The 12,462-nt window shown below is 51.0% G+C and overlaps 1 protein-coding gene across 1 annotated transcript; it reads right to left on the bottom strand.

Moving 5' to 3' along the window:
- Positions 1 to 15: 15 nt before the first annotated feature.
- LOC142989733 (SNF-related serine/threonine-protein kinase-like) lies at positions 16 to 11,817 on the bottom strand. The gene is made up of 8 exons (XM_076139396.1): positions 11,599 to 11,817; positions 8,577 to 8,907; positions 8,271 to 8,489; positions 7,906 to 8,152; positions 4,126 to 4,267; positions 3,228 to 3,440; positions 2,761 to 2,895; positions 16 to 2,653 (listed from the first exon to the last, which is right to left on the bottom strand). The coding sequence occupies exons 2-8, from the start codon at positions 8,697 to 8,699 to the stop codon at positions 1,414 to 1,416; spliced, it is 2,319 nt and encodes a 772-aa protein (XP_075995511.1). The 5' UTR covers positions 8,700 to 8,907; positions 11,599 to 11,817; the 3' UTR covers positions 16 to 1,413.
- Positions 11,818 to 12,462: the final 645 nt, after the last annotated feature.

Raw genomic sequence — 12,462 nt, 5'->3', positions numbered from 1 at the left:
ACCAATCCCTTTAATTGATCATTTCATTTTAATAGCTCTCTATCATATACAGTACATACAGTACAATATGCTCAAGACAGATTTTATGGCACATCCATTTTTATTGTACATGTTGCAGTCGCTGGTATTGCTGTGAGGCTACAGTAAAGTGACTGAATGTGTCGGGAGAGACAGCAGGTGGGTCGACCTCAGTGTATAGAATAAAGGGGGGAGAGGAAGAAGGCTGCTACAGCAAAAACACATGCACTGTCAAGGTATATATTCCACTATGGGCGGGGGGCACACATCCACTTACACAGACCGATATCTTAAGGGGAAATGTTGTTATACTCTATTGAAACCCCCTTTTGTTGTTTTTCTCAATCCTGGAATTACGCTACAACAGTCGCTACTGTGATCCTGCGGCGCTACAGGATGTGCAGGGGGGGGGATTCGGGGGTCCCGCACGGTTCTAATGTGAGTGTGAGGCGTGTTTGAGCTGCCGGTACATGTGGAGCTTCAGCGATCCGCTCGGTGTTCAACCAAACCAAACCAAACCTTGCACATCCGGTAGGAGCGACGAGCGATGGACCAGGATCCTGTAGTCGGGTTTCTACTGCGATTACAACTCTACCATCAATCCTACAGGAGTTTGAGCTGATTATTCACATATGTACACACTCCGCTGCGTAACAGTGCAGAGCCTTGACAAGTGTGAGTGTGTGTGTGTGTGCGTTTCTGTCCCCGGGGTTTGCGGTGCACGTTCAGGATAGAAAAATAAAACAGTGATAAGACTACAAAAGACCGTGTGTGTGTGTGTGTGTGTGCGTGTGTGCCACCATCACACAGAAGTGCCACTGTTTGTTTGTTTGTTTGCTTCACCCTGTTATTTGTCCTCGTTTAACAGAACTCGTTCAGTCAGAATAAAAATAAGCTTAAAATGATTGTCTCAGAACACAATTTAAAAAAATAATTATTAAAAAAGCTTGTAGACATTATGTAACATGGTGCTAGAACACATCAGCTTATCAGAGTGTGACATGGGTGTGTGTGTGTGTGTGCGTACATGCTGTATGTACAGATGTGTAGAGAGAGAGAGAGAGAGAGAGAGAGCACTCAAACACACCATAGGGTCAAACTACAGCCTCTCAATCCTCTTAGTGTTCACTTGAGTCTATTCCAAATGCTTTACGTACTTTGGCTCCCGGCCTCCTTCTCCATAGAAACAGTGTGTGTGTGTAAATGTGCAACGTTGGCGTGTGTGTACCTCCTCCCTCCCAGCCGCCCACACTTAAGTGCTAATGTGAGTCCAGACCAAACCAACATAAATCCAGATATAATGTGATTTCAAACTGAGCTGAGATGCTGAGGGGTGTGTGTGCGGAGGAGGAGTGTGGAGGTACAGCTGGTCAGGGGGCGGAGCTTAGAGCAGCTCTAGATGACCTGGCAGCAGCTGTGGGGGGTGGGGGTGCAGAGCAGACCCTCCTTGGGGCTCCGGTGGATGTTGACGGACAGAGTCTTGTCGCTCAGCGGCATCTGCAGGACCCGGTTCTTCAGGTTCCTGCGGTTCTCCCGGGCCAGGTCCAGCTCGCTCAGCCTCAGGGTGGCCGAGCAGGGGCCCTCCAGGAGCGGGTCGGCCAGAGCGTCCCCCAGCGGCGGCTGGTGGTGGTACAGGTTGGCCCTGGGCGAGGGGCCGCCCAGGAGCGAGACCTTATCCAGGCTGCCGGTGGAGCCGCCCATGCACATCCTCCACATGGGGCTGTCCTGGGCGTCGCCCCCCGTGCTGCTGCCTCCCCCTCCTCCCCCCGTCAGGCTGTGGAACTGAGAGCTGAGGCACAGACTCATCAGCTTCAGGCTCTCCACCAGGCCGCTCGCTGCCTTGGTCGTCCCCTTGCCTTGACCCGACCCTGACCCGGGGCTACCCTGCCTCGACCCCCTGGACTCTCTCTCCTCCGTCCTCTCGCCCGCCCCCTCTCTCTCACTGTCTCGGTCGCACACGGGTGCCGTGTCCCGATGGTGTTGTTGTGTGTGGTGTGTGTCCGTGTTGTCGTCACTAGAGTCAGAGCTCGGGCTAAGAGGATCAACCGGCGATGACACGAGTGGCGAGGGTGACGGTATTCTACAGTTCAGGTTGAGGCTCAGGCTGGCTTTAGGAAGTCCAAGTGGATGCAGATCCCTGCAGTCCTCCTCTTCCTCACCCTCCTTCTCCTCTTCGTGGATCTGGTTCAGAACTGGAGCGCTCATCCGTGACGTCAGGCGGTTAGCAGCGGAGGACGACGAGGAAGAGGAGGGTTTGCTCCGAAGCACCACGTGGGCAGGTAGTGAAGAATGAGACTCCTCTTCCTCACATTCTTCCTCATCCTCTTCCACGCTAAAAAGACTAAGACTACTGCGTTTGCTGGGCCCCGTGGAGACCAGGGAGCCCAGTCTGAGGGGGTTGGGGCTGGGCTTCACCACAGGCCTCGCCCCCCTCTCCTGCTCCTGCTGGATACACGCCGTCTGGCTGTCCAGCCGCTGGTTGAGGTCCAACAGAGCCGTCTTGGGTCTGGGACCCTTGTGGAGGCTCTCTGCACTGCGGGCGGGGGACTGGGGCCCCCCGGGGTGAGACATGGCTGAGGCCCCCAGCCCGTCACTCACATCCTGGTGAACATCCACTCTGGTGGGCCAAGACTGCCTGTGAGGAGGAGAACAATAAGAGAGAGCTTTGTTTAGCTGGTCAGTCACACTTGATGATGTCACACACACATGGAGGTCTCCCTGGTGTGTTCGGTGTGTGTGTACCTGAACTGTGCTTTGCTGGGGCTGGTGGATCGAGTCTGGCTGTACTGCTCCTTCTCCTGTCGATCCCTCAGCATCCTCTCAGCCAGCAGGAAGTAGGTAGCTGTGATGTGGTTGTACTGATTCGACTCCAGAGCCCTGATGAGACAGTGACAGATATTAATTTCCACCTCAACACACACACACACACACACAAACACAGGAATGTCAACAAACTGATCCCCACCAAAGCTGCAGTGTGATGCTAAAGGAGAGGACAGGGGTGGAGATGAGATTGGACATGGCAGCAGCTACGGCTCCACTGCCAGCTGCTGCTTAATGAGTTAAAACCATGACAACACTCAATTAAGCACTGCTTAATTAAGATCCATGGCAAATATCCAGAGATAACACAAGACAGAGCAGCCACACACAGAGCAGCTACACACACACACACACACACATCCTGAGAGAGAGGAACACAAACGCACTCTGTGATGGTGTCTCTGTCGGCGATGGCCCCCAGCACCATGCGCTGGATGATGCAGCCGTGTTCCTCCTCCGACAGGCTACGGTGGGACACCAGGGGAGTGGACAGCTTGGTGGCGGGGGACGGGTCCACACCCTGGAGCCACTGGTGGATCTCTATCTGCTCCAGGGACGCTCGCTTCTTTGGGTCCCTCTGCAGCATCCGGCCTATGAGACTGAAGAGGCACAGGGAGATAAGGACTGGAACTGTGTGTGTGTGGGTGTGTGGGTGTGTGTGTGTGTGTGTGTGTGTGTGTGCTACTTTGTGTTTCAACTGGCAACTGATAAGGCTGCAGCCCATTTAGGGGAACGAGGCCTTCTCCTGCTCTTTACAATGAAACGGGGGCGGCTCACTCTCACAGAGGCTTCACCGCAGGAACATCTATCATTACAGAGACCGAAGCCTCTACCTGGAGCTCAGTGTATGGTTGTATTAACACCATTAAGGCACAGGGACAAACACACAACCTCCCTGCACATCACACGAACCAGCAACACAACATAACCTCCACATGTGTACATGAGAGGTGTGTGTTCAGCAGGCTCCTTGTGTCGCTCTGCTCGGTGGCGGCTGTGCTTCCTGCAGCCTTGGCCGTGTTAAAAATAGAGTCCAGATATTAAAGGGTGCATTAGCCACACTGCATCTCTACGAGCGAGGCGGCGGCGGCGGCGGCTGACTGCAGCGGGCGAGTGAAGGCAGGACAGCGAGGAGCGGGAGGAGAGAGAGAGCGAGAGAGGAGACGGGCCGCTCCTCTCGCCGCTCGCACATTTATAAACATGAAATATGCAGCGCCCTGCAGAGCACTCTGTCCGTCAGTGTGTGTACCTGTGTGTGTGTGTGTGTGTGTGTGCGTTACTCACTCGCTGCATGCATGGGAGATATGTGGCGGCACGGTGTATTTACAGTCCATGATCATAGTGAGCGTCTCGCTGTCGTTGGTCTCCTGGAAGGGCGGCTGACCACAGACCAGCATGAAGAGGATCACACCCAGACTCCAGATATCTGAGGGAGAGAGACAGGCAGACAGACAGACAGAGGCGATAAGAAGCGAAAGGACGACAGACTGATCGAGCTCGGCACACACACAGTCTGTCTGCTACATGGGGAAGAAGAACAATCAGAGCTGAATCACATCTGATCACAGCCACCTGTTCATACATGTGGACCAGGGTTAGGATGGAGGGAGACACACACACACACACACACACACTCCTGGGAAAGTGGGTTGACATGTTCATCTTCCCGAGCTTCAAACAAACCCTAATCTCACAGAGCCCCTCTCTCTCTCTCTCTCTCTCTCTCTCTCTCTCTCTCTCTCTCTCTCTCTCTCTCTCTCTCTCTCTCTCTCTCTCTCTCTCTCTCTCTCTCTCTCTCTCTCTCTCTCTCTCTCTCTCTCTCTCTCTCTCTCTCTCTCTCTCTCTCTCAAAAGAACAACTCTTGGCTCGGGGCGCTCTGCTGCCGCTCTGCTGCCGCTCTTGTCAGTGGTCCACTGACACACATCCTGCAGCAGCCGCACACAGACACACACAGACACACACAGACACACACAGGCGCACACAGACGCACACAGTAACATCAAAGCGTACAGTCGACCGTTTCAAATGCAGTTCTTCCATCATGCTGACGGTTTCCTTCGTCCCGCCGAGGTTAAATCAGAAACACGCTCTGGGTTTTAGCGGCGTGAGAGCAGACAGTCTGAGTCTCTCCTCCGTGGCTGATTGAATACATTTTAATACATTTTATTAGAGGTCGCCTTTCCAGACACCCAAGGTCGCCTTACAGTGCAGAAAGAGAGACAAACAGAAGATGATGTTCAGGACTCAGGCAGGTGAGACCAAGCTACACGGCTCAGAGAAAAGGAAAGGAGGGAGGAAACACTAACATGCTCTCTTTATCATCTATTCAGACTAAACACATCACTCCCACCTCATGTTTCCTTTTTCCCAGGGACCCTGAAGCAGCCTGAGCTCTTCATGAGAGGGCAGTGGGCTGGAATCACAATCCTACATGAATAATTCACCTAACAGACCCTGTGTTGACTTTAATATAATATTAATGTGGCAGAGAGCGGCTCCATCACAGAGACAGAGCCAGTGTGTGTGTGTGTGTGTGTGTGTGTGTGTGCCTTCACTCCTCCGTGCGTCTTCATCACTCCATTCTGTGCCAGGATGTGATGGAGGTTTTAATCTGGTGGAGTGTGTGTGTGTGTGTGTGTGTGTGTGTGTGTGTGTGTGTGTGTGTGTGTGTGTGTGTGTGTGTGTGTGTGCCAGGTGACTGTGGGTGGTGAGTATTTTCTGCTCTGAGGCTCGTGGAAGGAGCCGCCGCCGTCGCTGCTGCTGCTGCTGCAGTCCCCACCGCCATCTTCTACCCCCCCCCGTATCCTAGCAACCGTGACCCCGGCCCCTCATTACGTGCGTCAATGGCCCCGCCGAACTTCCTCCCTTTGATAACTTTATTTATAAACCTGACACATCTCTCCGGATGACACGCTTCCTGCTTCGCCGCGTGTGAACGTCGCCGCTGCCAATGAGTGAAAACGTCCCTGTTTGCCACCCTGAGACGCACAACAACACCAATCGGCTTCCCTGAGATCACCGACACCCCACCCCACTTTGTCTTGACACGACTAACCCCCCTCTCTCTTCCTGACGTCTTCCTCTCCCTCTCTCACTCTCTCTCTCTCTCTCTCTCTCTCTCTCTCTCTCTTAACTTTCCCACTCACGCCTCCCCTCCCCTCCCCTCCCGTTCTGCGTGTGTTTAGGGTGTGTTTGTTGATTGTAATTGCCTTTTAGGAGGGGTTAAGTTTTTGCAGAGTGCAGCTTGTGCCTCCTCATGAATCGGGAAGCAGAAGTCTATATTTAACTTTCTATTTAGTGAAGGGAACACAGAGAGCTCACACACTGTGGAACGTCTAAAGGCCATAAAGGAAGCAGATGTCTTTTAATGGCACTCAATAGTCTCAGCTCTGCTCCCTTCATAGCACACACACACACACACACACACACACACACACACACACACACACACACACACACACACACACACACACACACACACACACACACACACACACACACACACACACACACACACACACACACACACACACACACACACACACACACACACACACGCTGCTGTTTTCATAAATGAAGCTTTGCATTCAGACGTTTGTTGTGATTGAGCGTCAGAAGGCCTCAGACTACGGTCCACCTCAACAAACACCTCTGGAAACCACGTTCAAGCACACGGCCCCCCGCTGTGAGAGGCAAACCCAAACTTGCCCACCATCGCCAGGCAACCGTCACAACCCCATCACCGTTCTGACACCTCCTCAGTCACCGTGCAGGACCTCCTCCTCCTCCTCCTCTCAGCCCTCTGCAGCAGCTCCGCCCCTTCAGACCGAGCCACCAGCTGATCTCCCCGCAGATCCTCCCGGCTGAGGTATCGATCTGATCTACTTGTACGTACAAACGATGACAGCTGCGCTCACTTGACACCGTCTGAGAGGAGAACATTGATCACTAAACGTCTCCGAGACAAATGGCTCTCCTCTGTTCCTCTCCCATGACTTCACCTCTCAAACTATTTTCAGCCCTTCCTGAATAAACACAAACAGGGATGAGAGGAAAAAGGAAACAGGACAGATTTGTACCGGAGAGAGAGAGAGAGGACAGTCCCTTTATCTCTGCTACAAACTGGGCATGAGGCCACCTGGAACAATCCCGGACACACTCCAGCAGCACCCCACACACTGAGGGCAGCCAACGATCCCCCCCGACCCCCTCTTTGCCCCCCGCAGCCCAAAACTTCTAGAAAACTGTTTTCCTCAGCTTGTTCCACGTCAGCCTCACGCCGTCACACACTGACTGGCCGGCTAATCCCCTCCCCCTCCCCCCCCCCAATCACAACACCATCAGCTCAACTCACTGAGCAATAACACACATGCAGCGTGGACAAACACACACACACACACACATACACACAGCAAATGCTCACACACATCTGATTTGTCAACTGGGTCAGCTGTTGACCTCATATGAAGCTATACACTGAGTCTGGAATATAAATCACTAACCCACATTCCTGAACACACACACGCACACACTCTGCTGTCAACACTCAAACTGGCTGCTCAGCTCATCTGCTCGGCACAGGAAAGAAGGAGAGAGACGGAGGAGAGGCAGATGGAGGAACAGAGCCGGTGTGAGTTCACTCAGTCTCTCTCCTCTCTCCTTCTGCCTTCCTCCTCTCATTTCCTTTGCCTCGCCTCATATCTGCTCTGTTGTTTCTCTGCGTTTTCATGTTGACACTAAGGCTCAGCCAGGGTTGGTTGCGGTGTTGGTGTGGAGCGGAGGAAGAGCGAAAGTGGAAGAAAGCAGGAGCCTTCTGCACTTTGAGCGACTCCTCTCCTTCCTATCAGCTACTTGATAAAGCTCCCTGTGTGTCAGGGTGTGTGTGGTCCAGGTCAGGCGGGCAGAGTGTGTGCAGGACTGGCACAAGGTCATAAAGTGTGTGTATGCTAAACCATATCAGTTATCCTTGCTGATATAGAGCACGGCATGTTCCAGGTCCAACAGCTGAGGGACTCTGGACTCCTGTGAGACCAGAACAGGCGTCTGAACTGCACCTGAACTCACCTACGGCCGGAGCGTCGTACTCGTCCCCCAGCAGGATCTCCGGGGCGGAGTAGGCCAAGGAACCACAGGAGGTGTTGAGCGTCTTGCCCGGCTGAAACCTATTGCTGAAGCCGAAGTCTGTGAGCTTGACGATGCCCTGCTTCTCGAAGAAGACCACGTTCTCCGGCTTCAGGTCCCTGTGCACCACGTGCAGCTGGTGACAGTAGGAGATGGCGTGGACGATTTGGGCGAAGTAGCACTTGGCCACCTGGGAGAAGACGGGAGAGTTCAAGCTGAATGACGTTTCTTAAAAACAATAATGTAGGTAGTTAAAGGACGGACTCTTCTAGCCCCAGACCCCCTTGTCCCCAGACCTCCTCGCTCACCTCTTCACTGAGGCCTCCGTCCCGCTTCATGATGCAGTCGTACATGTCGCCTCCGTCTCCCAGCTCCAGGATGAGGTAGAGCTTGGTTGCCGTGTCGATGACCTCGTAGAGGCGCACCACGTTGGGGTGCTGCACCAGCTTCATGCAGCGCACCTCCTGGAACAGGTGACCCCGGGCAACCGGGTCCAGCTTGGTCTTGTCGATCACTTTCACCGCAACCTGAGCAAGGGACAAAGCGTGGCGTCTAAATGAGTTCTGTGTAGGTAGCACACACACTGAGCCTGCAGGTATCCAGCGCTTGAATACCTTTTCCCCGGTGAAGACGTGTCGGGCCAGTTTGACCACGGCGAAGTGTCCGCGGCCCAGCGTCTTGTCCAAGTCGTACATCCCCGCGATCTTTCCATCATGGCTACGCTTGAACCCCGCCATGGCCGGCTGGGGGAAGAGAGGGAGTGGCGGCCGTTTGTGGACTCGATGCTCCAAGGTCAGATCTCCATGCTCTCTAGAGTAGATGGAGGTGGAGTGAGGATGATGTTTGTGGAGACAAGGATGAAGACTGGAGTGGAGCAGAGGGGCTTCTGGCTGAGGTAGCTGAGGGAGTTGGAGGGGAGTCAGTGCAATCTCATCTTCTCTCGATCTGAGGGAAAACAAGGCACAAAATGAGAGAGAGAGAGACAGGATCAATCATCACAGGATCAATCATCCATTCATACTGAAAACATCAAACTTTTATGTCTGTATAATAAACAGCTGCCGCATTCCATAACAAAAATCCTCCCAGAAACCTGATTCATGACACAGACAGAGGCAGGAGTGTGAGACCCAAGACACACACACACACACACACACACACACACACACAGTATAATATCGACTCGCCCCATGATTCAGAGCTGGTTGGTCGTTGGAGCGTGGAAGTATTTTATTGTTCATTGCTGCAGACGTGTGATCATAGGTAATAGAGACAGAGAGACTTCAGAACATAAACCCTTCAGGTTCAGGTGCTCGTCCTACAGGTCTCCCCCTCCTGTGGATCTCCAGAGGGGGGGGGGGGGACAAACTTCAGATACGCTTCACCTTTATGGCCTTGAGATCCTTTTACTGGATCAGGGTGGAACTGATCCCATCCTAATCTTCCTGTTTTGTTCCCTGATCTTTGAGTTTGTGCCTCTGCAAAACCTGCCTGGCACCGGCTTCTCTACCTGCGGCTCCTGTTTGTACACGTGGCCCTGAATCCTCCCTCCTTAGGCTTCATCTATTCATTCCCCCTTAAATACTTCAGTTCTAGTTCTCGGAGCTTGGTTTGGTTGGACATGTAATAGTCTCTATGGTCTCTAAACCTCTATACCTCTGTTTCTGATTTTGTCTGTTTGCCAGCGTTCATCTCTCATTGTCACGCAGCCCTGATTGCGCAACAACGCCTTCAGGGGAAGCATGACATTCCTCTTCTAAGAATCTGACCGCATGCCAACAATGTGAGAAAGAACCTCCACACGCACACACACACACATACACACGCAATGTACGCAAGACATTCTTTGGAGGTGATCCTGATCGGGGTGTGTCCCATTCACCTGGGATCACAGACAACAGGAAACCAAATAGCGCTGCCAGGGAACACACCTATCAACATCGCTGTGCTAACACGCCAGAAGTTTGAAAAGAACCCTCCCTCCCTCCCTCACCAGAGAGACGGGACAATCAAAGCCTCAGAACTACTTTGGGGTGTTGGTGTGATTCTCTGTTGGAGGTTTGTACCTGTGAAATGAAAGTGAGTCATATTTCCTATAATAGGAGACAGACGCGTCTATCTGTCTCCGTCTCTCTCTCACCCTTTCTCTCTCTCTCTCTCTCTCTGCCTGTCTGATAGCACTCAGGTGATGTGGCAGTGAGCTGGAGTCACGCAGGGAGACACGTTCTTGTGCCTGTGTGTACACGCTTAACAACATTCACAGGCACAAACGTAGAGTTCTGGCCCAGCCACCGGGCCAACAGGGCAGGTTAGGTGAGAAGGAGAGAGAGAGAGAGAGAGGCCGGGGTGCTCAGGTGATGATACGTCTGCCTGCTTCAGATAAGGCACCTGTCAATCATCCTCACATACCAAATCAATGTGCATGATTTCTCAGTCAGTTATGAATGAAATTACAGGTTGAGACGTTTCGCCCAGCAACATGTAGTTATTATGTTCAAGTCAACGCTGTAACCTGTCAACTAACCACACACACACGCACACACACACTCACACACAGACACACACATACACAAAGAGAACAGTTGTATAACCGTTCAAGGACCTGGCTGTGTATTGATTCACTGGGAAGTACAATATGTTGATGAAACACGCATGTTCCCACACACACACACACACACAACACACACACGGGCGCTAAAACACACACTTGCTCTGTACATTGGAGGTCAAGGGCCAGTTACATTAAATGCTCCATTCAAAGAGCGAGGGAGACTCTGACATGAACTGTGTGTGCTTCATCTGTTCAGACACAAGTGTGTGAATGATACACAAACCCTGAGTGATACAACATCAGACACAATGTGTTTATCTGGTAAACTTACATTCAGATCAGATCACATTCATTCCAGATAGTTTAAGAACTTGTACTTTTCTTTCTTTCAGTTATAAATAAATAAACAATCTAAACTCCAATCTAAGTTCACACACACACACACAGGGTTAGAGAGTTGAGAGCAACCATATCAGAGTGACATGAGCAGAGATCTGGCTGTAGGATAAGGAGCTATAAATAAGGTCCCTGCTATCACCAGGACTATAAACCCATAGAACACATTACATAAGGACCTGACAGTACCTTGTAGAATACACACTCACACACTGACACACTGAGAGCTCCTCCTGTACACAGCAACACACTCTCAGCTACATAGTTAAAGTCTGTTTGGTATTAACATAGGACCAGAGATGAATTATAGGAATCTACATTAAAGATATAAGAGAGACAGAATATGGAGCATCCTGGTGAAATGAACACTCTATTTGATTTGATTCTACATTTGGCAGAATATTCATGAAAACAAAGGTGCTCTAGCACATATGGGACCCCCCCTCCCCTCCCCTCTACTGTCAACATGCCTGCTGGCTGCAGTGTAACATGGAATCTCAGCGATGTCTGCATGCGTCAACACCGCAGGTCCTCAAACGCAGCATAAGTATGGAGACAGACATGCATGTGGAGGGACAACATGAAGATAAAGCTTTACACTCGCTCCGATAAGTTCATACAAATGGGTCCGGGCCCATAATCAGCCCTACTCACCACACACACATACACACACACACACACACACTCACGGGGATCTGAACGCAGCGCCTGTCGTCCGGTTCCGTCCTCCCTCCGGTCCCGTTAAAGCGGTGGACTGTGCGTTCGGACAGCAGCTGGCCTGAGACACACCAGCGTCCACTCACACACAGGACAGAGTGACAGCGGAGTGGTGAGACCGTGTGTGTAAACCCAACACACACACACACAGCCCAGTCAAGCTCTCTCTCTCTCTCCCCCTCTCTCTCTCTCTCGCTGCGTCAATTCACAAAATAAGGAAGTTTAACACCACAACTCCTCTTTCAAAATTAAAGTACGAATTCATGACCTACGTAACAAACAATAAAGATACTAAATATTTAACTAATATTTAATCTAAGTCAAGCGGAAATAAATGCAAATAGTCAAAACACTGTCATTTAAAGATTATTAACATTTGATAACGCTTCTGGTTCTGTTTGGGTAAAATATAATTGTAAGATTCAGTATCAGCTGTAAGTAAGTATGAAGCTAAAATGTAGAAAATTAGAAAAAAAAGTAGTAATTACAGAAATAACACAAAAAACACGACATAATGCATCTAAATATCAACCATACAGAATGTAGAACTGTCTGAATGACAGTAATAATGCCCTACAATCACAATATTAATAATACTGTCAACTATATAAAATACGAACTTTAGTGTATATTGTAAACTCGGGCAATAAAACCAGAATCTGTCCATGAGCGACAACTATTATGAAACGCTTTACTCTTATTCTGAAGGAATAATCACCTGACTTCCTGTAGCAATTTGCCTGACTGACAGCTTTACATTCACTGCGCATCGGCCCCATTCATGTCTGACGTCAGACTTACGCTCACAGAAAAGCGTGTAACAAATAAATAAACGA

Source organism: Genypterus blacodes, unplaced genomic scaffold (assembly GCF_046128005.1).
Source record: "Genypterus blacodes isolate CSIRO-AG114 ecotype Tasmania unplaced genomic scaffold, CSIRO-AGI_Gbla_v1 ptg000438l_1, whole genome shotgun sequence".
NCBI classification, from domain to species: domain Eukaryota; kingdom Metazoa; phylum Chordata; class Actinopteri; order Ophidiiformes; family Ophidiidae; genus Genypterus; species Genypterus blacodes.
The sequence above is the reverse complement of the archived record's forward strand: the minus strand, read 5'-3'. Positions and strand labels throughout refer to the sequence as shown.

Excerpts from the sequence above, each read along its gene's own strand:
- LOC142989733 (XM_076139396.1), bottom strand. The coding sequence starts at position 8,699 with ATGGCGGGGTTCAAGCGTAGCCATGATGGAAAGATCGCGGGGATGTAC. Across the intron at positions 8,490-8,576 it reads ACGTCTTCACCGGGGAAAAG|GTTGCGGTGAAAGTGATCGA; the intron begins GTATTCAAGCGC and ends TCCCTTGCTCAG. Across the intron at positions 4,268-7,905 it reads GTACGACGCTCCGGCCGTAG|ATATCTGGAGTCTGGGTGTG; the intron begins GTGAGTTCAGGT and ends TCTCTCCCTCAG.